Source organism: Gouania willdenowi, chromosome 21 (genome assembly GCF_900634775.1).
Source record: "Gouania willdenowi chromosome 21, fGouWil2.1, whole genome shotgun sequence".
NCBI classification, from domain to species: Eukaryota; Metazoa; Chordata; class Actinopteri; order Blenniiformes; family Gobiesocidae; genus Gouania; species Gouania willdenowi.
The window spans coordinates 29,044,591-29,072,380 of record NC_041064.1 but is presented as its reverse complement, the minus strand read 5'-3'; the positions used below and the strand labels follow the sequence as shown (position 1 = coordinate 29,072,380).

The 27,790-nt window shown below is 38.5% G+C and overlaps 1 protein-coding gene and 1 long non-coding RNA gene across 5 annotated transcripts in view; one reads left to right on the top strand and one right to left on the bottom strand.

Moving 5' to 3' along the window:
• Nucleotides 1–27,790, bottom strand: part of LOC114454937 (nck-associated protein 5-like) — a 112,463-nt gene that overhangs the window by 37,347 nt on the left and 47,326 nt on the right. For all 4 annotated transcript variants that reach the window (XM_028435881.1, XM_028435882.1, XM_028435883.1 and 1 more), the window contains exons 5-6: nt 23,535–23,573; nt 22,763–22,882 (exon numbers count right to left, since the gene is read on the bottom strand). In XM_028435881.1, coding sequence (XP_028291682.1) covers nt 22,763–22,882; nt 23,535–23,573 — 159 coding nt within the window. The remainder of the gene's footprint in view (nt 1–22,762; nt 22,883–23,534; nt 23,574–27,790) is intronic.
• LOC114454981 (uncharacterized) lies at nt 72–27,692 on the top strand. The gene is made up of 3 exons (XR_003672645.1): nt 72–107; nt 19,111–19,120; nt 27,468–27,692. It is a non-coding gene; the product is annotated as an uncharacterized LOC114454981 (long non-coding RNA).

Sequence of the window (27,790 nt, the reverse complement as noted above, 5' to 3'; positions counted from 1 at the left end):
TTGTGTGACTTCGATTGAGCCTGCTATCTGTGTTTGTGTGTTCTACGGCAATTAAAGTCCATTGAGAAGGTTCCTGTAGCTGCTGTGCGACTTCAGTTGAGCCGTGTGTGTATCTCATTACGGACGAAAGTTCAGAGTCACTGGCCAGTGCATTAGACAGACCGAAAGGACAATTATGGGCAATAATCAAAATTAATCGTCCCCCAAAGGGGAAGTGGATTGGAGGCGCACCTCTTATTAATCAGATGAAGAATGTTGTGAAAAGTTACCTATTTGGGTTGAATACCAGTGAAAAGCAATTAATCAACAGGTTGCCAAGCATGGGGGGGGCAATAAGAGCTCATTGACCCCGAGAGAGGAGGTGGACTGGCTATCACCGCTGGTGGGTTAGATGAGGCCTGTATTCTACTTAGACACTGCACAGCGAAACCTTGTGAATGCATGGACGTGAAAATTGAGGCATGAACGCGTGCGGTGCATGAATGGCTGAATGATGACACGTTACGTATGCCTGAGAGAACCGCGTTGTGAGTGTGAATGTGCCAGTGGACGTGTCATTGAGTGATTGACCGATGAATGGCTGTTTGACTACACATGTTCCTCTGTTTCACCTTCCTTTCCTCCTGGGTTTTGTTGCTCTAGAATCTAGATCTTCTCCCTGTTTTTGCCAATTATGTAGTGGGGTGTTCAGAAAACACTGCTGCTTGTCAATGGAATTATGATTTTTGGCCTTGGGTCTTCTAAATGGTTTACCAGGTTTTAAAGGGTATTTTTCTGGGTGTTTAAAAACACCAAATGACATTTTTAATATATAGTACCACTTTCAGTGGAATGACTTGCTTTGACCTTGACTGACCTTACTGTTCATGTTCAGTGTCCATGTTTTTTTGTTGTTGTATGTGTATACTCGTTGTTGTGTGCACTTGTCTATGTCTTAGTCTTAGTTGTTGTTATTGTGTTTTTTCCAAAATACAGGTCGCTGGCTGTATATTCAAAGTAGTATTGTCCTTAAACTATAACAGAGAAGCAAAGGGGAAACAGATGGAAATAGACACGTGACAATATGACATATTGTGGATGTTCTAACATAATATCTATTCCAGAGACTACAGAGACTTCCAATCCAACTGCGAAAGTGAGGACAAATCTTCAAATTTCCTAAAGGAGCGTAGAGTTGACCCTGGCTTTGACCTTTATGGCTGAGGAGGAGGAGGTCGAGGAGGCTGGAGGGCACAAAAGCAGGTGGGCACAAGAGAGAGGAAAACGGAGACACATCCAAAATGATCAGATAAGTGATTTTCCAATTATATCATATGGTTTTAAGAATCCAAATGTATTCTTATGCAAAAAAAGGGAAGGGAGAGGGCCAACGTTCCTCTGATTTTTGATTTGTATTTTATCATAGGAAAATGATTTACCTCAAAACCCTCCAACCCTTTTCTTCCCCCACCAGCACGAGCATGCAGGGCCACAAAACACTTTCACTGGGTTTAGACGTTCTTAAGACTAAAATTAATAGTTCTCAATATTGGGTTGGTGGCCCAATCTGGGTCGCCTGAGATTAAAGAGGGTCCTCCTGAAATTGTTAATAATTAATTGATATAAATTAGATAGTTTAAAGTTAAGTAACTTCCGAGCATTTAAGGAAGCTCTCCAAACTGTGCTATGGCTCATCACTACGAATACGATAAATGCAGAGAGCAAAAGACAATATGATTGTTCGACTCAACTTAACTTTAATTCTATCTAACATTAAAAGGGCCAATAATCTTGCTTAACTCTGGTTCAGACACAGAATAGGAGACACTTTTGCCACCAATTTAGAAATAAATGAACTGACAAATTCAGCTCTATAAAATAATTAGCTTATGTAATTAGGTGTGGAGTGTAAACATTATTCAGAATAAATAGAGGATAGAATAAGATTTCTCCTTCATAAATAAGAGATAGAAAAGAAAAACAAAACAAACAATTTAAATGAATAAATGACCTTATTTATTTATTTGGTTAAACTTATTTAAACATCTCCATGTCTCCCAACTGTATGCATTCATCTTGAGAAGACATGTAGTCATGCTCCACACTTTTCCGTCTGACTTGCATGCCCTTCTCTGTCCGACTTGCATTCCCTTGTTAACAGTGGTTCTCAAATTGTTGCTTCTCACCAGGTATCAGCCTACCACTGGTAGTAGACGTACCACAGTTTGAGAATCACTGCAACTCCAGCTACGCTTCTCCATGCTTTGCTTTGTTTATAAGCCACACCCATGGAAGGCTTATAGCTAGGTGGAGGGTGGACAACCTCACACCTGGCTGAAAGATGATACAGTCACAAAACCTTCTGCTGTGATTGCGGAAAACACTCAAGGTTCTTCACTCATGATGCCGCCAATCAAGTGCAGTGATTCTAACCATGGTTCCACTATTCTTCTAGCTATTGGTGACCCCAGTTACCAACGGGGCCACTGAACTCAGTCAATGAACATGAGTGATGTCCTTGATGTAAATGATGATTTTTGCTTATCTAGACAGTAGTAGAGGTTGATTTTTGATGATTCATGCCATTGATAATAATGATGAAGTTTTTAAGGCTTATTTCCACATTTTTCTTGATCTCTCAGATATGTCTGTGTCTCACAAAAGAAGAATATATCCAATGTATGACAATAACGATGCTAATGATTAACCCTGACAGACAGCAAAGGTGGATCCAAGGTTATTCTACCAGAATATAATAATTTCGTTTCTTGATTTGGTCGTTGATGGCGACCAAAAGTGGGGAATGTTATGGCAATTATTATATTCATCATCATATCGTCAAATGTGTGTTCATGTGTACAATTTGTCATGTTTTAATACATGACTGCATTACTCTTTTGAACAGCTGAGTCACGTTAGATTAAACAGTACAGATCGTATTGTATCCACAGTGCAACTCACTGTCTCTGCTGAAGGCCAAACTCAAACTCACATGCAGATATACACGCACACACACTATCAAGGACAGATTACAGTGGCACCAACCTTTCCTCCACTTCCACTGTTGGGAGCATCTGACCACCTCCTTTTCTTTCTTTCAGGGTTGGGACTTTTTCTCATATCTGTATAAAGCTTAAACTGTGAAAACTGTTAGTCAGTCATGTATATCCTGAGCTGGGGACAAGACCTTTTGAACCATCCTGCTTAGTACCTTGCCGCCTTTACTCCCAACAGGATGGGACACTTCTTCTTTTGTACTCTTTTTCATTTAGTTTATAATAAATACTTTTTTTTATAAAATCATCAATCACACTGGACTCCATCATTCAACCAGAGCAATAAATTATGTCTCCAAATGAGGTCAACCGCAAATTTACCGTGACAACTCCAAAAGTGTATAAAACATTTTTATAAGGGTTTAACAAACCAAAGCTGGATAAATATACCTGCGATATCTCGCCATTAGCGGGCTTCACGGAACCAACCTTCGCAATCCAAGAGCATCTGTACTACAAAGCTGGTTATAAACATGGGCCTTCCAACCTCTATTCATGCATGCTCACAAAAAGGGTTGGATTTTGCTGCATCTGTTTACTAAAAGGAAAATGATGCTCTTTCCCTCTCTACTTCTTCTTTTTTCCATCACCTTTATAAACGTTAGGAAATTATGCACTATATAAGCAATGAATTCCTAACTTACAGTCATGGACTAAGCTGTGATCAACTGGCCATTCAGTTCAATAATTTAATAACATCTAAAATCTCATCAAAAATCAATGATGCATTTCTCAGGACCTAAAGGAGTCAGCCCTTCCTCAGTCTTTAAATCCCATCTCTGCTACTGTCATTTTGTTCACAATCACACTCATTTAGTGAGCCTCAGGCCACTGGTCTCCATCACCTCTTACTCACCTTCACCTCAGTGATGCAGCACAATGTTTGTGCCTGCCGGGCTCCACGCTAAGCGAACACTAGATAAAGTGATTACCGGTAATTTATTCTAGGACCAAACGAAGCAGAATATCCGGGAAAAAAAGCCTAGAATGGATAATCACTTTTGGACTTCCCTATATACTGCATTGTAGGATTTACCAGGCTCAGAAATTCACAAGTTAATGTCTTTCTTAAAGACATTTTCAAAAGGTTCCAAGTAATGTATTTATTTACTGTGGAGACAATGGGAGAAATGCAGTGCACCAGTTCATTGTTTACAGTTGGCCTACTCTTCTTATTAGACTGTGTTTACAGTCCTTTTGTTTACAACTTGACTGTGTTAGGTATCATAAGCTGTGATTCCATTACTCTTGGAAATGCACAAAATCTAAATAGTACAATAAAAACTGCTAATGGAAACACCTTTAAAAAAAAAAAACACTCAAATATTGCTAAAAAGAATTTCAGACGTTTCAATATTGAAATGTGTTGCAAAAGCACTATGAAAACCCTTTTCCCACAAATACACGTCACCGAACGTGACGTACATGGTCCCATGATGTGATGTACCTGAACACATGACCACTTCTCGCCGAGAAAAAATGTCGCAGTCCGTGTAAACAGAAGAGGAGACCGGGACATTTATTAACATTACACTTCATTCAAAATTATTACTGCCATATTAGACATCAAACGACAAAGGAATACGAATATCTCCAAAGTCACTACCAGTGTTGGGAGTAACGCGTTACAAAAGTCACGCAATTGCAGTAATGTATTACTTTTTGCTGTAACACAGTAATGTAACGCATTACTAGGGATGGGAATTGATCAGAATTTAGCGATTCCGATTCCATTATCAATACTGCTTATCAGTGTTTGGAATAACGGCATTAGGTAACGGCATTCGCTTTTCAATAACGACATTTGGTTTTCAGTAACGGGGTAATCTAACTAATTACTTGGTACGCCGTTACAATGCCGTTATCATTACTGAACGTTAAATGCGGTGCGTTACATGCATTGATTAAATAAAATGCTATCCGAAAGCTTCCCTGGCTTCTTACTCAATGTAGTGAGGAGGTGGGTTAAAAACAAGGTGAGCGATTATGATTGGCTAAGGCGACGTGCCAGCACACGCGACACACACACACAAAACACACACACACACTGCAGATTGGATGAAGCAGCAGTGATGGCGAGTGTGGAGCAGTCTGATGAAAAGTTGTCATTTTTAAGGTGACGATACAAACACTACTTTAAATTAATTGTGGTCAAAGGCAAGAACGTGTATGTGAATTGTTCATTATATCCAGGAGAGAAGACTTTGTCGACATCCGTTGTAAGCAACTCTAGTTTAATGAAGCACCTCACAACGACATACGCGTCTAAAAAATCTGAATTCTTTGACATAGAGCAACTTTTTTTTTTTTAACAGTAACGCAAATATTTACTTTCCTTGGTAATGAGTTACTTTTATTATAGAGTAATTCAGTTACTAACACAGTTACTTTTTGGAACAAGTAGTGAGTAACTATAACTAATTACTTTTCTAAAGCAACGTTCCCAACACTGCTGCTTATCGATTCGATTCCTTACCGATTCTCTTATCGATACTCATTGGGTGAGGGAATTAAATATTACAAATGAATTTGTTTGCTTTAACTCTTCATTATATTATTATTGTCACTTTAATTTCCTGCAGGGATCTCAGCTCTCTTTTAATCCACCAGGTATAGATTGTTTTCACTGGATAATAATATATACAAAAGTGCTATATAAAATTAATGAATTATTGTTATTATTATTATTATTACAACATGACACATTTTGGCTACAGACATTTGATAATATTTACAGTGCTCCTTTTGAACTTTTGAACAACTTGATCCCAAACTAATTCAGACATAAAACAAATGATTATTCTGTGAAAAAGAACATATTAACCAAAAGTACAGCTGCACCTGTTATGTATTTGAATGGTAAAGCTTTAGTTTAGCCTTTGTTTACATTTCTATAAATGGACCTTCAGAGACACCGTCCCCGTTGTTAAATGTGACGTCATCAGCCGTGTGTGTGAACGTGTGAAAGAGCAAACTAAAGACAACGATCAGTACCAGTCCGCCTACGTGTTTGATTACTTGTTATGAGGACATAAACTGCATGCCAGCTTTGTGTTGTGAGCTTTAATTTAAAAAAATAAAATAGAAACAAAAAGAAAGAGATTGTCATGTCATAACAAAGGCTATATGTTACATTCTAGCTCTATTGTGTTTCACATTAATAGGCCTAAAATTTAAATATTTACAATATCTTTATCGTAACTTACCAGACTTTAACTTTGTTTGCTTTTGTGATTCTGACAGTCATCGTTACTTATTGTATTGTGCCATGAACCTTCACTGTGCCTATTATATTAAGTTGTTAGTAGCCTACACAGTCATTATACTATACCACGTCACACTCCACTGGATATATATTCAGTTGCAATAAACTATATTTGAGCATTTTAGAATGCTAGTCATACTTCTGTGGTTATTTTGGTGAAAGTAACTCAAAAGTTGTGTAACGCATTACAATTCAGAGGCAGTAATATTGTAATGTAACTAATTACTTTTAAATGGCAGTAACTACTAATATATAATGTATTACATTTTGAAAGTAACTTGCCCAACACTGATCACTACCCACCATCGCACCGCACATATTTCTTCACCATTGATTTTCATCAGTCATAATTGGGACAGAGAAATGATCTGTCTTTCATTTTTTTTCAAGTACTCTTTAGATCTGATACAGAGCTTAGCGCCAAATGGGGTTTGGCCTCTTAGTGCCCACTCTGAGGAAAGGCTAAAATCGTGATCTCGCACTACATTGATGACAATGCTCTTGTGTCCCTGAGGCTGAGCAAGTCAACGTTATCACCCAAACATTTAAGCAGATCAGGAGCTTTATTCTTTATGAGCTCCTCTGAAATGTTGATATTCACTCATGTTGGAATTGTCTTGGAAAGAAGATTCAAATTAAGCAATAAAACAACTGTCCTTGTTGGATCTATCTTTTCCAGTTTTGCCACCACCGATCCAAAAAGGGGTGCTTGAAAGCAGATTTTCATCCATGTAGGCTGAGTTTGCAATCATTTGTTGTTATGGGTCATATTCTCCAATACGTGTAAGTCAGAACAGCCGTGCAGCTGCATTGATTCTGGCTGCGCGATTTTCTTCCACACTACTTAGGTCTGTCACCCCACCTTCATCCCAGATATGTGCTCTGGGTGGGGCAGCCCTGAAATGTGGGTGTTCCTAGTCATGTCACCTGGAATAAGTGCAGCACCCCAAAAAGGTAATCACAATGTAGCAGTTAAGTTTGGATGCAGTTAGTTTAATTTTATTTTCTTTCTTACTTACTTTTTCACATTCAGACTTCTGTCCACACTGCTCGGACTTTTGTGAAACTATTTTAATACTATGTAAAGCGCAAAGCCACAGTTTTACGAGTAAAACAAGCTGTCATCTATGCAAAGGTTGGTGAAATGTACATTAGGATACCTGAACTGAGCCCTACGGGTCAGGCCGGGATATTTAGAAATGATGCTCGGTTTCAGGTTGGCCTCGGTCACATAGGAGGTATAAGGCATCAAACATTTTAAATTTAAAACGTTAAAACATTGTATCATGTAGGAAGCCAATGGGCCTTTTTCACTTGATGCAAACATCTCTATATCCATAATAAAGCAGGATTCTCTGCAGGATCACAGACTCTAGTCAAAGTCCACCTTGCATAATTAGCCTCAAGGGTGCGTGTTAAAAAAAACCAGCTTAAATGCAAACAGAAGAATAGAATCCTGTGTGTGTATTTTGGATAATGTTCTGCTTCACTTCACATGCCAACATAAATCTTTATTTATGCACTTTAGTTCCACGTTACATTTTCATCCCAGTCTAATGACTTAATGCTCTTTTAATTTCTACTACATTTTTAGGCTTCCCAGTATTACTTTCTTTGTGTGTAGGTGTTTTGCTTAGTGTTAATGATCTTTATTGTCAATGAAGAAAGGCATTTAAGAAGATAGGCATGAAATTGACGATAAGATAATCCTTCATTCATCTCGCAATGGTGGAATTTACATTTGCACACAAGCGAGTGTACAGATATGAGTGAAGATCATGTACAGAACAATTTAACTCAAATAAATATGTGCATAACCATACAAGTATGAAATGTGTCCTGATAACATAACAGAAGTTAAAAAAAAGCAGCATAAAAATGAATACTTAATATTTACTGAAATTGAAAAAAGAGCTTTTTTGTGTACTTCTACTTTTTTGAGTACTTTTTAAAATTTGTAATTTTACTTTTACTTAAGTAAATTTTGTTTCAAGTAACAGTACTTTGCTACATTTGAAATGGATTCAGTTAAATCACGCACGCGGACGGGAGCTGTTGTTAGGGTCAGTGTGTATATGTCTATGGCCTACTCTGTTGAATCACGTAATGTCACTCACATTGTTGCATCGCGACAAAGCGAGAGCGCTGAATTCTGATGGAGAGCAGGAAACTTGAGAATCTGTCGTCTGAAATCATCAAAATGCCCATGTTTTGTGTAGTTTACGGCTGCTCCAATCGTTCTAACTGAGAAAAGGAAAATAGATTTTATAGAGTACTGAAGATTAAAAAGAGGTTTTAAACCTACGTCTGCGGTCAGGAGGAGCAGAGTCTGCTGATGCCAGTGTCTGTAGCGACTACTTCGTCAGAGGTATGTTAGCGAGCTAACTTTGTTTTTGTGGCTCTGTTTATATAGCAAATAGGTGGTGTGCGACTCAGAGTGTTTTTGTGCCCCCCCAAAGTTTTCTTAATGCCCCCAATTTAATAATGCCCGGCGCCGACTCTGGTCTCCCATGCACCTTGTCCTCCAGCAGTGCCTGATAAGCCACTGTGCTTCTTTATGCATTGTGTCCACGTTTCTTTTTATAACAGCTACAGGTGTTGTAGCCAATAAGAACCTAGTTTGATCTGTATACACGTCTTTTTATTTTTTTATTGCATGGAAGAGATGCTCCCCCCCAACTAACTAAGTAACGTCTAAGTGAGCTACTTTTCACTTTTACTTGAGTAGATTTTTACACCAGTAACTGTACTTTTACTTTCAGTAAAATTTAATCAAAGTAACAGTACTTTTACTTAAGTAGATTTTTTTGTACTCTTTCTTTCTTTGATCGATTGATTGTAAATATTATTTTGTGTAAACTATGAAATAAATTCTGAATTATTACATACAAGTTACTATATTATTATTATTTCACTTCGCCGCATCCCAAAGAGCAGTGGAGATGACATGGAGCCGAGCAAGAATGATGTTGAAGGATAATATTAGTATTTTGCCCTACCTTAAATATGGGCAAAGCATTTTTGGTAAGAGCTTGTGTTTCACGACTAAAAGCACTTTGCTTAGATACATTTCATGTATTAACAGTGACGTCTGTCAGCATGGGTAGTTGTGGGAGTGTTTGAGGGTGATAGTTGACTGTGGAAAATGGATTCAGAGATAATGGGGAAGGAAGGCAGTAGTCATTTTTAAAAACAAAGTTTGTTTAACTAATTAACCAAATAATAAGGAAATTGTGAACTCACTAAAGAGCAGCTTGCAGACAGACCTAAGGGGTGTTTCACGAAACCTATCTTAGAGTTTTTGCCCAGCTCAAACCTGATAGTCCACCTCAGTTCAACCAGGTTCTAACTGGAACAGCCGTTTCATAAACAAACAAGTAACAAAAAAAACACCTTGGTTGCCATAGCGGTGTACGTAGTCTGTGCAGTGACGTTCAAAATTCTTACATTTCATGTTCAAGTCCATTTTTTAAATTGTGCTTTATTTTTCCACTGACATAAAATATTTATATTTTTACTAATATATCTTGCATTCCTAGCAGTAACAATGATGAATAATGAGAGACTCGATGGTCAGTGAATCCACAGAGGAATATTTTCTGCCAGTACTGTCCAATCACAGTGCAAGTATTGATTATTTATTTCATTAACCAGACCTTTGCAACCCTGAAAAGGAGCTAGTGAATTGGAAGTTAATCTTGTATTAGCGTAACATTTTTTAAAGAATTCTGTCAAACATTTGGATTACAATTAGTTTCTTAGAAAGCTTTAATTATATGTACAGTATATAGTACCAAATCAACAAGTCATCTCACTGCATTTTACTATATTTTGTTGGTAAAAGAAACTGTGCATGGATTTTCAATGAAGCTCAAGTGACTTGAGTCGAGATGCTATCTCTACAATTCTTCTACTGAGAATTTTCATAGTGCCTTTGGTGTATTTGACCTTTACAGAAGAGGTGGAGGATGAAAGACAGCATACCCGGCCCTTCCAGGCTGCAGCATACTTAATAACTTCGTGTGGGATTTGTTAGGCCTTCTAGCACAATTTACACAAAGCTGTAAAAATGATTTCCGATAGCGGCTACCAGTTACCAAGTCAGCCTTTGAGAGTAAACTGGTCCCCTGAATACACATAGTGGGCATTTGTCTGTGGAAAGGAATCATGCTGGGACTTTTGAGAATCCACACAGATAATTAGAAACAAAGCTACTTGAAGCATCTTGCCTGCATTCAGAATAATGGAAAGGTCACTTTATAAAGGGAAAAGCCATGCAGATCTAATGAGTTTGAGACGTTTGGGTTCACTCAACTTCTTAATACAACAAAAGACTAGAATCTAAAATGATGATTTAAAAGTGTCTGTCAGTGTCAGCTTTCTTTAAAATAAATGTCCTTATAAAGACGTTTGTTATACCGATGTAGTGGAAAAATTGAATCGTCCTCTGAAAAATAAAAAGTTGGAAGGGGTTTGTTCCAGCCCCTCCCATATACCTGCATTGTCCCCCAACAATGGAAGGAATCCAAAATCAATTTCTTCCTTAAAACAACTTCTGCTGAACAATAAGAGGGCTATGAAGCATTGACCTTCACCTCTGCACTACCAAAGCTTATGTAGAGAGTAGTCTGTAAGCACTTTTTTAACACTCTCATATACAGTGGATCCATTACAGTTTGCCTGCAAGACAATACTGTGTGCTTAATCTAATAAAAACACGGTGTTGTCCGGGTGACATTACAAACTCCCAGTGGACAAAATCTTAATGGACAGAATTGGACAAAATCCAAAATTTTGACTACAAGGGTTCTGACCGCTTGGGATTTTGTCTGTTTGGCCCTTTATTTGTTGGACTTCTGTGATGATATGTGTGCAGAGGACACTGTCACCAAACATCTGGACAACACAGCGTTTATTTATTGACTCTATGTCATGGTCCGGTGTGGGTGTGGACCCAAATGCAAGGAGAGATGGAGGCAGGATAGAGGAATAACGTTCGTGGAACCAGTCCATATTTATTCTTCAAAATCAAAATTTAAATCCAAACTCAAAAAACAGGGGAGCAGGAACAGGGAGCAAGACCAGACACTAACGTACACGAACAGGGAGACAACGAACCTGACATTACACAACGAACCAGCAACCACACTGTGACCAAGCACTCATTAAATAGTGGAGGAGGCCTGATTAGGAATGGGCCACACCTGGGTGCAAACATGAGGGAGCTACTCAATCACCAAGCACTCACACAGACATCACTGAGGGGTGGAGCCACAAGCAGGAATCCCTGAAACACAGACAAGAGTTAACACCAGACGAGACTCAAAATAAACAAAGACACAGAATAACTGAACTTAACCAACAGAACGTGACACTCTATCTGTATTTAACGTTATCAACACAAACATCCTGCGGCACCACTTCTCTGATCTTCAGTATCATTCAGCACTGAGTAGGAGGTTTTAATTGTTGTAATAGCTCCTACCATTTCAAGTTCATTTAAATGGTAGGACTAGTGCTGTCAAAAGATTAAAAAAAATGTGGGTAACAATTTAGTTTAGGGAACACCTATTAATCATTAATTAGTTGCTTATTATCATGCACATTAGTAACATATTGACTCTTAATCAGTCATTATTAAGTACTTATTAATGACTTATTCTGCATGGCCTTATTATACAACCAGTAAACCATTAACTAAGAGTTAACCTCAGAATTAACCTCAGAATTATTACTTATTAATAGTAAGTAAGGAAGTTATTGGATATGATTTACGAGCTCAACATGCTATGGTTAGGATTAAAGTTAACCCTAACCCTATCCTAACCCTAAACCTAATCCCAATCCTAATCCTAAACCTAACCCTAACCCTGTTTGGACTGAGAGACTGCCATTAAGTGCATAATGAGGCATTAATAAGAATAAGGCATTAATAAGTACTTAATAATGTCTAATTAAGAGGCAATATGTTATTAATGCTAATAAGCAACTAATTAATTGTTAATAGGTGTTCCCTAAACTAAAGTGTTACCAAAATGTGTGATTAATTAATTATACTCTGTAATTAATCGATCTTAAAATATTTTTTAATCTCACTAAACAATTGCTGAGAAACGTCCTTAACTTGATATTTATCCACTGACTAGTTAGCGCTGTCCGAGTGTCCACGCTAGTTGCTACATGTTTAGCAATGAGGTGATAGCGGGGGCTGCAAAAGCTCCGGTGATCCACAAACTCTTTCTTGCACTATTTGTACATAACTGGGCTTTTGTTTTCCGTCTGGTGATTACTTAATCGCAATCAACGCGCTAAAGTGACAGCCCTAGCGAAGCTCTACACTAACTTTTCCAGTGGTGGCATTGGTGCGACTAATTTTCTCAGCTGGTCGCGTCAGCACAGAATTTGGTCGCACCCTTTTTTCCATTTTTTTTTGAGCAGGGGTGGGGAGAGTGTACAGCATAGCCATGCATGCTGATGAATAGTTGACTTAACTGGCGTACCATAGTTTTGTATGAAGTAAAGATTGACAATGACTCGAGATGTATTAGCTAATTGTTTTAATGTTTTTGTGTCAATAATAAGGTTTTCTGCAACAAGCAGTGGCTAATTTTAAAAAAGTAACAAAAATGTTTTAAATAACAGCAAAGCATAACAACAGGTTACATGTATTGTTTTTTTTTATTTTGCAGAACCACAGCTGAACATCTGGCCTGGTATCATAGTCCATCAGTTCTGGTCCCTCCATACCGATTCTGATGAGCGTGTACGCGCAATCACTGCACTCGGCACAATCTTCCTTTTTACTGCTGCCCTGTGAGTGCGCACTCAGTGAAGGGCTCGTTATGCCTGGCTCCGTTCGCGGACTGCGCACACTCCAAAGGAGCGCATTGGTGTTTATACTCGGCACATTCACCGTTGCATTACCCGCAGCCAAGTTGTGTGAGCGCGCACCGTCTCCTCACCCGCAGCGCGGAGCAAGAGAGAGAGAGAGAGAGAAGTGCACTCTGTGGGACGTGACGAAACGCTCAGCCACTCCATCACAAAATAAGATAACCCATACACACTCACACGGATGCGACCAGATAAAACTTTCACTCGCACACACTGAAAAAAGAGCTACATATGCGACCAATTTGGTCACAGTCTCGAGCCCTGCCTAGGTAAAATGTCCTCATAAGTTGTTTTTCATTGTATTTTCTACTCTATGTATGTAAATGACAACCTTAATAAAAAAAAAGGCAGTGGCTATCCGTGCGGTTGCCGTATCAATATACCGACATTCTGTCCGTGTGCAGCACCCCGCTGTGGCCGGTTTAGGTCACCTAACCCTAATCCTAAAAATTGTTCCGATATAGGGTTATAAACTAACCCTAACCTTAAACCCAACCCTAAGACACTACGTACATGTACTTTGGTAAACCTACCAATAGCACCGGGGGTTGTCCGTACGGCAACAGTATGAATAGACACTTTCAACAAAAAAATAATTGCACTTTTTCTGGATGCAGATGACATGGCCCTGGTGGCACATGACTGGCACTGATGCTCCAACCTGCAGTCAATGAAATGTAGATACCCTTTAAGTTTTTGTAAAATTACTGGAGGTTAAACTTAAAAAAAAAAAAAAAAAAAAAAAAAACAGCAAATGAGCTGTCTGGGGAAGAAGCAAAACATGGTCTCCTGTGTTCTTTTTTTTTTTTTTTTTTTTTTTTTTTCCTGTGTTCTGTCCTCACAGTATTCAGCGTCAGCCTGGGAAGTCGATCAGTCCTTAGACTTTGGCTGAAGAAACTAATGACTTTATATATCAGCAAGAAGGATCTTTTTCCTTGGGCTTTTGCTTAACCATCGAATCAGATCTTACCAACAATATCTCATCTTGGTACAATCACCTTACCTTTAATAAAAAAAGACAACCTATCACATAATAAGTCAATCTAGCACAATCACATGCTCTTTTCTAACCTCACTCATTCCTCAAAGCTGTTAAGTGATCAGAAAAGCCAGACAGATCTCAGAGGAGCACTCACTCTCGCTTCACAACATGTTTCAGTTGGTGCCTTCAGGCAAATGATACATAGTCCCACGGGCTTGGAAAGGCATTTACTGTGTAAGAAATATTGTATTACCTCTCTAATACCTTTACTAAACAACAGCAGATGAAACTGTGAAAAGCATGTTGTCAACTGTCTATTTTAATGCATTTTCCATTGTCCTGCATGTTGTTTAAATGTTTTATTCTGAAATGTAAGGTTTCAATGTGTTTTTGAAAATGCCATAAATGGGTTTTTTTTTCCAAGAAGCCCACTAAAGACAAGTATCTGCCACCATTGTAGGACAGACAATAACTTCCATCTAATCTAATCATCAAAGGTAATTTGGTCTGAGTGAAAAAAATAATCCATGTATTAAAGATAATACTTTTTGTGTGAATTTGTATCACAGTAAAGATGTTTTGTTGCTGTCAGTCTTGACATGCATTAACAGATTGTAAAAGTCCAAGTCACGTCTTCTCAGTTACTTATTGGTCAATAAAGAATCATTTTTATTTTTGTTTAAAGAAACGTGGCTGACTGCTCAGAACATGAGTAACATCAAATAATGCTCATTAGTGCTAGACAAAAAAGAGATGACTGTGGGAGAATGGCAGTAATGCAATGGATCTTTAACAGAACAAGAGGAGCCAAGCAAGTGGTTTCTCATTGTGTCTGGTGCAAATGAGTGATGAATGATTAATGACAACGGTTTCCAACTGTTATCATTATATTGCTTTTTCATTGGTATTGCCTTAACAATCTCACAAGTTGTTGCTTTCACAATAAATGACTATTCAGAAATGTTTGATTTTGGTTTCAGAAAAAAGTAGGTATAGAATTATATATGTTTACACTGCAAAATATGCAAACATAACATTAACATGGAAACAGTGACATGGCTATATGTCTACAAATAACCTGCTTGAGCTATGATTTCTGTGTAGTTACAGTAACTTGAAGAACCAACTCCCCAACAATTAAACTTCACTGTTGTATTAAAGTAGAAATAAGTAAATTTTTCACCTTAATAAATCCTTCTCGGAGTTCCTGTGAGGGTAATACAAGTGTTTATGGGGTGATTGGGGGGTCTTTCGTCCCTGCTGTCTCTGGCCAGAAAACAGCAATTTCCCTGCCTCCGACCCGGTGGCAAGACATACTGCTTTACGACAGCCCAGTACACACTAATGCTACATTATGACTAGCCCCGTGGCTGCACACGGTTGTCTACAAATTAACTTTTCTCAAACGTATATCATGGCGGAGCCAGCAAAAAAAAGAAAAAAAAGCAGAGAAGACCTTTGTCCGAGGAACGAAACAATTCCATGCAGTGACAGCTCAGCAGCGGCAGACAGCAATCACACACACTGTTGTCGCGGCAACAAGCACGCGCACACACACTCGCAACCCAGCGCTCCATCAGGCAGCACACACACAATTATCCATCCACCCATCCATCTATCATCTATCTATCCATCCATCCAGGGCCGGTTGCAACGGGAGCAATTGCACCGGGCCCAGGCCTGGGGGGGGGGCCTCCTCCCTAATCCTCCCAAAAAATAAAATTCTGTTTATTATTAATTTATTTTTTTGTCACTTAGTACAAGAGGCCCTTTATGTTGCTCTTACCATTTTTTCCCCCCATGACGAGTTATTTTCAAAAAAGTGTCAAAATGTGTGTGGTCACGCCCCTCCCTCCACCTTTAGTAAGTATTGCCCATGCCGCATGCGCAAGAGAGGCTTGAGTCAACGCTTGAGATTCAGACCGTGACTTGCCAACACATCGGTAAATATATTAAAATTGGGTTGCCAGAGAAGGAGAGAGGTAAATCGAAAAGCATTTATTTTACTTGTCTCTCTTCCTCACACTGTTCACATGGTCACATGATACTATATGTATGAAAGCACCCTCATTGTCACTGTTGTATTAGGCTTCTTTGGTGATCGGTTGCTGCCGTCTTGGGAGAGTAAAGGTGCGCATGTAGCTGTGTGCTGGGGCAGGCGGCGGGGGGTGCAGAGTTTTTATGACAGTGACATAACCAAAAGGGACCATTAGGGGGAGCACAAAGCGGAAGTTACTTAGTTCTGCTTTAAAGCCTCAAACAGCGAGCTGCAGCCCAGAACAGGGACAATGGGGACTTCTTACAGGCCCACAAAAAACAGAACAAATAATGAAAAACATTAGGTTTTGTTTTTGAAGTTTATAATAATTGTGCAGTGTTTAAGTGTGATTTTTTTTCTTCTCCCATGTTCCACTTATTAAGAAATAACCTATTGTTAAAGGGCCCATGTTACACTAAATCAACTTTTCTGTGCTTTAAACATCATAAAAGTGCTATTTGTGCTTCATACACATGCCCAAAGTGTTATTTTCATTGATTTCCTCAATCGTTAGTTAGAGGGTGATTTGCTCCTTTCTTACTGCAGGGCGAGCCCAAACACCTCGCTCTAACTTGATGACGTGTTCCTACTTTGATGACGAATTTGACGCGGCACTGAGTTGGAGAAGCAGCTCCTCCAGGAAGCTCTCTGCCGTGATTGACATGTAAACAAACACGCCCATGAAGGTGAGCATTTCAGTGTCCTTCTCGCAGTGCTATGTATGTATTTTCTACAGTCTATGTATGTATTGGCGACGCCCCGCCCCCACGTTCTGTCTTGTGTTTATAAAGCAGCATGAGCTTGGCTACAGAGTGGGTGGGAGGAGAGCGGGCCGTCCTCTGGCCCTACGTCACCGTGCGGGGAGGATGAAGTCAGTGTCCCGTCTATAGACACGCCCACTCATGAATATGCATAACTAGGCCGCAAATCAGCCTGTTTGTGTAGAGTTGCTCAGAAAGTGACTTTTCAGAAGTTAAAACTCTGGAAAACAGGCGAGTTTGGGAAAATAAACCTCAAATATTATGTTTTTGGGGTTCTTAGAACAAATGGAGATGGGTGAAAAATAGCATGATATGGGACCTTTAAGTAGGCAATAATCATTTCTATGACGATTATCCTTTGCTGATACTTCACAAAACTGGATATCACTGACCCAGTTTTTAAAAAAGTGTGGACACCCCAAGTGCTATAGTGTACAGTATATGATTCTACAGGGAGGGGAGGGTGGAGCGTCTCTTGATTCTACAGACTGCTGATTTAAGTCTGTGTGTAGCTCAGTGTGTGATGGCCAATGTGTGTATATGTAACCTGATACCCAGGACTCAGGTTTAGGAGCGGTGAATGATCAGTCACACATGCATTACCTGTGAAAAATGTAGCATAAAAGCATTACTGCTGGGAATATTTTCACCAAACTTGGCTACATTAGGGTCAAGTACCCAATTTAACATCATTTTAAAACCTCCTATGAATTTAACAAACCAATGAGGAGATTAAATGCTTTTTAGCTGTGCTTAAGTAGACAGGAGCTGATCACAAAGAAATTTAATTTAGTAAAAAAATCATAGTAATTAAACCGTTAGTCTGATCTGGACCGTTTAAGCGATGTTGGTAAGGGCAGAATCGGGGACATAAGCATAAAAAATTATGTGTGTCCTGCATAAAGCAGTGATATGAAATATTACTATTGGCCAAGATCAAGTGTGGCGGACTTCTTTGTAGACCATAGGCTGCAGTGCATAAAATGTTGGCCATAGAAAGCTGATTACGTGGAGACAGGTTTCAGCCTTCCCGGAAATACCTATAATTTTTATGAATTTTTGAAATGTTTTGAAAAAACATCTAATGCTCACAAGTAGGTGGCGCTGTGTTTACAGTTATTTTTATTTGTAGGTGTTACTTGTAGTAAAGTCATAATTTGTGTGAAGTTTCAGATTGATAACACCATGTACAGCAAACATATTACATATTTACTGTTTCAGGGGTTAAAATGGCAGTCTAGACCAGAGTTGAAGGCTTGTCAAGCCCACACTGTGTAAGATATGAAAATGCTTTCTAGACCTATTGACTTCTCGTCAGTCATTTAGTGATGTGCACACGTTTTAGGCCTCTATATGTATCTGTATCTATATGGTAAGGATAATTCACTTTTATTGTAATATGTGCTACGTAGACAAAATTGTTTTTGCTTCTAACCCATATCTTTGGACCAGTGGGGAGCCACAGTGCTGAGCCCGAGGAGCAGTGGCGTGCAGTCAGGGTAGGCAAGGTAGGCAGTGCTTACCCAAAGGTGAATTGATATTTTGATTATTTGTTTTAATTATAATATAATTATAAATTATTTATATTTCAATTTCTGATAGCCTACAATACCTATAAGTTTGAAAGTGTCAGCATCTTGTGCTTTTCATCGCCCAAATTGCTAAACATCGCTATTTCCTAACTGCTGTATGGCAGGAGGAGGCCTCACCCCTTCTCAAAGGCACATTGTTCTGCCTCTGTTCCCAGAGCGTGTTTTTATGTGTTTGCGCATGCACAGTCAGTTCCCCAAGATGACAACCATTTACATCCAAAGGCAGCTCTCTACGCTGCCTTTGGACGTAACCGCGCTATGCTAAATGCTATACCTAAGTTCACAGTGCATTAGTGAATTGATGCCATGTGATCTCTGCTGCTACGTTCTCTAGCTAGTGAGCGGGATAACACTACAGTGAGGATGACAGCGCTAGAGACGATAAAGAAACTTTTTTTTGAGGAAAAAACGACAGCTTTTAAAAGATGGGAGACCAACACCTGAGCTACCAGAGCTTCAGCAAAGGTAAGGTCAGAACACTGTTTGTATTTTCTACAGTGAATGGTACAAAAGGAAGGATTGGCTTTGTGGATGCGCCTCACTGAGGCTGTTCTGAGTTGTTGTTGTTGTTATGTTGTCCGTGTTTCTGTGTTTCCAACACAAACAACGGATGCGCTGCCATGTCATGAGATATATCTTGTGGGAGAGTAATGGTGTTTTACAACGTTCATTTTGTTAGATGGCTAAATACTTGTTCATGTGGATCTTGTTGGGTTTTTTCTTTATTATGAATTTTATATTTTGATAAGCGCATTGAGATGACTTTGTTTTAAATTGCGCTATACAAATAAAGTTCAATTGAATTGAATTGAATTGAATTAACACTTGCCAGCAGAAACATTAAATTTTCATTGGTGTTGACATTGGTGGTCTTGATTCGGAACCCCCTGCCTACCCTACCCTAATGCGTCACTGCGGAGGAGTAGTGGGGAGCCATGTCCAAAGTACCACAGTGATGGTCTTTTGTAGATTAGAACCACAAACCTTCCAATTTCAAGTCCACAATGCCAGCATTGCCACCATTCCTATAAATGTGGTGACTTAATGGTGAGAAAATTGGTCATAGTGGTGTTGATAGAAACTATTGTTTCATTTCCTTTCACTTTTCTACAATAACTTACAAGGCTGCTAGTAGAAATCCTTTAATGAACTGAAACTTAACATTATCTCTTCATTGTTTCTGAGTATTTATTTAAATAGATTCATTAGGACTGTGTACGTGCTTGTCTCCTGTGGCCTGAGCTTCCTCAGTCCTCCCTCGCTCCTACATGTCTGGTTTTGGAGTAGATAATCTTGCAACATTTTGTCTTTATCTTGTGTGTATTCCCTCTTTACTAACAACCCCTAACTAGATGAGGCAGATATCTGCTGAACATATATATATTTTTTTTTATTGAAAAACAGTTTTGTAATTGGTGCCATTTAAATAAAATTGTCTAAAACTAAATTTAGCAATAAAGCAAACCAAATATGGGTATGTTAACACTTTTGCTACACATCTTTACTTCCTAAAAAAGTTTACTAAGTTGCCTTCTACCAAGTATGATTTTTCTTCTTGACATGAATCAAGCAAAGATATTGAGAGAAATTAAGTTTTATACTGCCAGAATTCAGCTCTAGTGAACTAAAGAATGTGTGCTGTGTAATAATTATAACATTGAACCCAAATCCACAAAGACCAAACAATGAACCAAATGGTGCTAAAACATTTGTACGGTTGCAAACATCAGTGAGATGCTTTTTTTGTTATTGTATTACAACTCTTAATCAAAACATGATGCCTGGAAAGTTATTGTGTACAGTTAGCACTAATTCTCAACAACTGACTACCAAGATGACAACACTGTAATAAAAAAACGGGTTAAAACTGATTCAATCCTCTATGGTTCAGAGCTTTCCAGTTAGAAAAGATTTGTCTGGGAGCTCTGAGTCAACTACCTGCAAAAGCTGCATGAAGGGTTCAGCTGTGCACTAGAACCTAGGTTTCCAAAGTGGGGTACGCGTACCGCTAGGGGTACCCAAACTGTGATGGGGGTATGTGACCAAAAATGTAAAATTGTAAACTAGAATCAGACTTGGGGAGTAACGGATTACAAGTAACAGCGTCAAATAATGTGGATACTAAAAACATGTTGCTGTAGTTCGTTACAGTATATTAAAAAAGGTGAAATCAGATTACAAAAACAAGGATTACTTCGGGGGATTACATTTTAAACGCAAGCGGAATATACATCAGTGCATCAGACATACAGTGCGCGAGCACGCATTGTGACACTTCACAGCAGCTCTCCACAAAAAATGAGCATGTGAAACAAGCTGTGACAATGTTGGCAGTGGCAATCCATATGTTTGCAGTATCAATATACCGACATTCTATCCGTACGCAGGGCCCTTATTTGGCCAGTTTAGGTCATGTCATAGGTCAGTCATTGGTCAGTTTAGGTCATGTCATAGGTCAGTCATTGGTCAGTTTAGGTCATGTCATAGGTCAGTCATTGGTCAGTTTAGGTCGCGTGACTAAGACTAAAACGTACCCTAAACCTAACTCTGCCGCAGAAGACGCATTCGGTGTGAACGCAGAATAACTTTAGGAAATAATTTTCAGCAAATTGTATTCGGCACATATTGAATAAAAGTGAACACCTGTGCATTACATGACACATGAAAGACAGGCTGACACCAGTGGAGACAAAATGACTTATAGTTAACTTTGGAGCATGTTAATACCTGAAACATCTACTGACAATTGTTACAATGTTGTGTATGTAACCTTTCTAACTATAACTATAGAATTTGTTAAAACCTGACATACCAATTTCAGGTGGTGCTTTTTGTTTTACAGATAGGCTATTACAAAACTGTAACAATATCAATTATTATATACTGTACAATAATCATTATCATATGGTCTGTGGTCTAGGTCAATGATTCAACTGAATTGTTGAGTAAATTGATTGATAATTTTATATATTTAAACTACTGTGGGTTCTCCCGGTCTGTGTTAAACTAAAACATTTCCTTTAATGCTGTGGCTGTAAAAGGTGATTTTATGTTTATTTAAAATAATACATTGAGCAGGTTACACATATTCTATCCTTTTGTGTCTTTATTTGCATGTTTGGTATTGAAGTAATCCAAAAGTAATCAGTTACATTACTTTAATATAGTGGTACTTAGAGTAAGTTACTGGTTCCATTTTTAACAGGTAACTTGTAATTGTACCAGATAAGTTTTTTTAAAGTAACCCTCCCAACCCTGACTAGAATAAAAAATAGACCAGCAGTCAGGAGCCTCCATGCATTACCACAAATTACACATTGGCCTGTGTAGGACTACCCATGGTGACAGAAAAACAATCCCATCCACAAAGCGCAAATATGATGAGAGCTACATTGCTTTGCACTAGAAAAACATGCAATCAAGACTTTGATGCCCTTTAACCATCACGTACTTGTGTGAAAGTTGGTTTATAGCTTTGACAAACATTAAAACAAAATACATCGTGGAGAACGATTTAAGACTAGACTGTCTCAAATTCAGCCAAATATTGCTGAGTTTTGTGCATCCTCTCAAACTCACGTTTCTCATTTAAGTTGTAGTGATATTTGATATTTTCCACTTTCAGGTGATGAAACAGTGAGATTTTGTCTCACGGAAAATGCCAGTAGGCTAGTTAAAGAAATCGAGTGATGATTCTAAATAAGATGTTTTCTTGTGTCCTTACAGTTTATTATTATTCTTAATTATATATTATTCTTCAACAGGTTAGGTATAATTCAGAGACAAATTTCACTCTAGTGAAATATGATGTGACATTATTATGTTTTTTAAGTGTGCAGGAGTAGGGGGTACATGACTTTAGGGTATATGTCTGAAGTGGTACAGGACTGTGAAAAGTTTGGGAACCACTGAACTTTGACATGATTACAATAAAATAAAAGCAGGCTAAGATACATTAGCTTGTGTCTCATGACCTCTGGTGCACTTACCCGAGCAGCTATGTCAGTAACTGCACTAATTAAGAAGAAACAAAGACCCATTCCTGACAGTATAGGGTCAGGGTTTAAGGGTTGTTTAAGGTGGCCTGTTTTCAAGTTGGAAACCTTTAGAAGTGGAGCAGTACACATGTAAAATTCAAACAGCCTTGAAGTGAACTGGCTGTGTCCTTGTCTGAACTCAGTGCACCATTGGCTCCTACCTGGGAGACAGGAGCAGTGGACATTTTGACTCGCTGTTGAAACAGCATGCTCAAAATACGGTTTTGTTGCTCCAAGTCGAAAACACGGGTCCGCAGCTTCACACACTCTTCTTTCAAGTCCTAGAAACACATAAAAAAAAAAAAAAAAATTCAGGATGACTGCCAGGTAGGACTCAGGCAAGAAACCAAATTGTAGGTCAGATGGTAATTTATACGCTGCAGGACACAAAGCTGAATGTCTTCGAGGGATTTTTCATTTCTCTGAACTTCACTATGGACTTCTGGACACAAATACTTCATGTTTATAGAAAAGTATTCAACACACATATATTTCACATATAATTTATGCAAACTGCAGAAATTGCAACTTGTTTTGAAAAAAAAAAAAAAACTGGCAATGACAGACATTTGGGTTCAAGCAACTTTTATAAATGTATTGCTCCTCATTTAAGTGGTAAAATGTCACTACTAAGATGTCACTACTACAGAAGAAAAAATATTAAATACACAACTACATCAGTATGCATGCTGAGTGACTGATGTTGAATTGTTTAGAACTGCTGTGCTATCAATAAATGCAATTTCTCAGCAATACCTCTTATCTAAATCATAGATTCCTTTGAAAATAGAATACACATAGCCATCTATTACTTACTTATTCCCAAGTAGACTTATGGTTGGAAAGTACATCCAGCTAAATTTGAAATTGTCTTTTACTTTTGCATGGGAAATTGTTAAGATGTGGGTAACAAATATTTCTCAAAATACAAACCTTTTGTGTGAGGAGGGCTTGAACCACCTGGTTAGCCACCTAAAAGACACATTAGTCCAATTGTTAGGAACATACAAAGTTAAAAGAGTATCATTGTTTGAATTGTACTTTGAGATGCAGCAATACTAGAAATGAACATGACTCAATGATTTATAATCTAAAGGCATGTGAGATTCCGTGAGGACCAATTGGCAGCATGTTGCATCATCTCTTGTGCAATTGGATGCACACTGGATGCCAGCTTGTGTTATTCTGTCCATCTCGTAAACGTAAATTCATTGGCCACATTTACATGGGAGCTTTAATTCCTGGAATAAAATTCCTCTTTATCCTGAGCTTGAAAACAGTTAACTGTTTTCAAGGTCTTTAACCTGACCTTTAAAACAGTTAATTCCTAATGCTAATTTACTTAAAATTAAATCCGAAATAAGTGGCTGGTTTATTTTGATTTTAATTCCCAATGAGATAATTCCTCTTTCTTGTAAACACGTAATTTGGTTAAAGCTACTTTAAGTTAATTCAGATCGTTTTGTGCTTGCGCGACTTGCGGCGATGACGCACTGGTGACGACATAATTCAAGATGGCCGCCAACTGAGACTATTTAATAAGAGCCTTAAAAGACATGGATATAATGAAAAGAGTGGATGAACGTAGGCATAAACATGCAGACTTTCACATGGACACACACGGACTTATTAAACACACACGGACCTCGGTAAACGGAAGAGGCTTCACCTGACAGCTGGCATTTGGACCCAGAGGAGGAATAAATGCGTCCCAGTACTGCATTCACAGGCTGTAATATCACAAGTTTATCATTTTACCTGTTGTTAGAGTTACTATCTTTACCAGGGAGCAAATATTTATTCCTGGTGATTGTTTTCCGGAGTTTTACTGGGCTTTTAACCGGTGATTAGTTCCTATCTCCCTTCCGCTCTACGGTCCAAACTGAAACCGTGTGTTATTGTCGAGCTGTTGTTTCAAAACTACAATCAAAATAAAGGTGAAAACAGTTCTCAAGGATTCAAGGATTCAAGGTTCTTTATTGTCAAATATGCCCCATGTTAAACATACAGCACAGATGAAATTGCAATCCCCCCCAACCCCCAGTGCAAACCTGCAGTGCATAAAAAGAGCACTTAAAACACACAACAAACACACAAAAAAAAACAACTAGCAATACTATACAACAAATAACTTAACTAAAGACATACGGACAACAAATAACAAATAACGAACAACAATGAGGTAGAATGTGGATAAATTACTATGAGGTAGAATATAAATAAATTACAGTATTAATAATATAAACAGAGTGCAGATGAAGTTAAAAAGTGAGGTAGTGTGCAAATAGCATAACAATACAATGACGGCTGTGCAGAGTTTAGGGTGCGTGAATTAGTGGAGCACGCAGGGGGTGGAGGTGGAGGGGGGTGATGCCAGGTCCTGTAGGGGCAGACTGTGGCAGGATGAAGGGGGGGGGGGGGGGAAGGGCAGAGGGGGCAGAGGGGTGAAGGAGGGTAGACAACTGAGGGCAGAGGGTGGAAGGAGGCGGAGGGGGGATGGAGGCAGGGGCAGGAAAGGGAAAGGGGATGAGTGGACGAATGGGAGGGAGAGCAGGGGTTGAGTCTCCTGACAGCCTGGTGGAATAAACTGTTCTTGAGCCTGCTCGTTCGAGCACGGAGACTCTGCAGTCTCCTCCCAGATGGCAGCAGGCTGAAGAGGCTGTAGGACGGGTGGGTGGGGTCACCTGCAATCCTGGTGGCTTTCGTGATTCTTGTAAGTAGCTTAATCTTGGTCACGTCGCGTGTACCGGCGCCCGCTAGCATCGTAGCTAACAAGTTTAGCTATTTTTGGCTAGCTTGATAAGACAGCTTGATACTGAACCACATCCACGTACTAGGGCATTAACGACTTCAGAGGTCCACTTATTTATCGAAATACGGTAGTTTAAGTCGAGTCGACTAGACGGGTGATGACGCCTCTTTTACTTCTAGTTAATTAATCGGACGTCCAAATCCGTCATATATTAATGCATGCTCACAAGTAAGCTTTTGCAGGTTGTTCTCTAAGTTAATATATAATATAGTGGCTCATTTCCATTTTCTAGGTTTTAACTTATTAAAAAAGTTGTTCTAAAACAGTTTAGCTCGAAAGTTTACAGCAGGTACATCATACGTCTTCAGGTACAATTGATATGCTCCGTGCAGACGCATATGATAGACATTCGTAGCGCCCAATAAACGGCTTTGGACAATCGTAAAACACACCTCTCTTACGAGAAAATGAATTGGTTTTCTCCAGACTAAATATAACTTGTGATATTTAGTATGGCGATAGCCAGACTAGCTAAATATGGCTTTTCAATCAATCAATCAATCTTTATTTGTATAGCGCCAAATCATAACCAATGGTATCTCAAGGCACTTTACAGTAGAGCAGTCTTAAGGATGGACTCTTCATTTTATGGATACACACATATGCATATATACGTATATACACATACATATGTATCCCACACCCAACATGAATTCATCTTTTCTGGGTGATTCTTCAACTATGGGCAAATTTGGCATCTGTAGTTTTTGGAAAATAACAACAAATGTTCTATTTTTGATTATTTTACATGTAATGTATCAGTGCAATGTCTATTGTCACTTTAGTGGTTGCTTTAATATTCAATGTATAGTTTTTCAACATATTTAAAATATGACCTCTAACCCTAAACGTGATGGAAATGACAAAATTTCATATTCATTAAAAATCTCGAAATCTCTTGCTTTAGCTTCGACATTAAATGTACACACAATACAACAAGTGAAAGTAATTTTTATTAATTGAGAGCATATTCAAAAGAAATATAAGCCGTTTGGAAATGATGTCTGGAAAGTTTATTTTTTCTTGGATTTCTTGGATTTTTTTTCTTGAAACTTTAGCTTAATTATATCTTCTTCTTTTGGGTCTACTATACAATTAACATTCGCGAGCTCAGTCATAAATATAAATCGCATTGCTTGTGTTTTCTAAACTAGTGTTTGTTTTCTAAACTAGTTTTGTTGATACATAAGCCTCTTTTCCTGATGCGCGCTTCCCTGCTCGTTAAACGTTGCTGGTCATGCTGCGTTTTGAGTTTCATTTTACTGTTTTTTTTGTTGGCTGACATAATTCATATTTGTTTGAGTAAACATGGAAGCATTAAATTGCATCAATGCTCTAGATATTTTCTCTAATGGTTGTCATTTGTAGGAAAAAATTGTGTAGATCAGTGATGTAAGGATTTTTCACATAGTAAACTGAGCTATGTAACTGCAATTAATTAATGTAAAGAACTGAAGAAGAATTGAGTCAAGAATCTAGACTCCAATATGATGGTTAGCTAGTATTAGCTAGGTGACTACCCTATAGAGTACTTTATTTAAATACTGACTTGAATTTCAGAAGTGAATGTTAGATGCCGTTTTTCTTCTCACTTCTATTTTTCTTTTTCTTTTCTTTTTTCAGATACCTAACTCTTGGGGTATTTGTCTCATTCTCCTCATGTGCTGTGTTCTCACCTCCATGTGACAACATAGTTTGTAAGTATAAGTGAAAAGTTGTACACATCAAAATGTAGCACAGTTTAAATGAAGTTCATATTAATTTACAGTTCATGTGTAGTTAAAATTGTTTGCAATATCAATTGGAAACATTTAGAGTAAGTATAGTTAAAAGCACAAATTATTGATTTATGATACAAAAAACTCATTAAGCCTACAATTTCTACAGCAGGTGCTCAGTCCACTACGTTCTCATGTCAGACATGTGGGTGTGAAGAACTTTCAACAGAGATGGAATACTTTAGTCATATTAATCAACACCTTAGGCAGTATGAAAATGTAACTTATATGTTTGAGGGATGTACTTATCAGTCTAACATATATGGTACTTTTAAGGAATGCAGATCTTTGTGAAGACCCTCACTGGCAAGACCATCACCTTTGAGGTTGAGCCCAGTGACACCATTGAGAGCGTGAAGGCCAAGATCCAGGACAAGGAGGGCATTCCCCCAGACCAGCAGAGGTTGATCTTTGCTGGAAAGCAGTTGGAAGACGGCCGCACCCTCTCCGACTACAACATCCAGAAGGAGTCCACCCTCCACCTTGTCCTCCGTCTTCTTGGTGGACACTAAATATCATTCCTTGTTTGTTCTGATAAGTTAAAATGTGAGTTTTGGTTTTGTGACCAAAGTGGTTATTAAAAGGTTAAACTTACATTC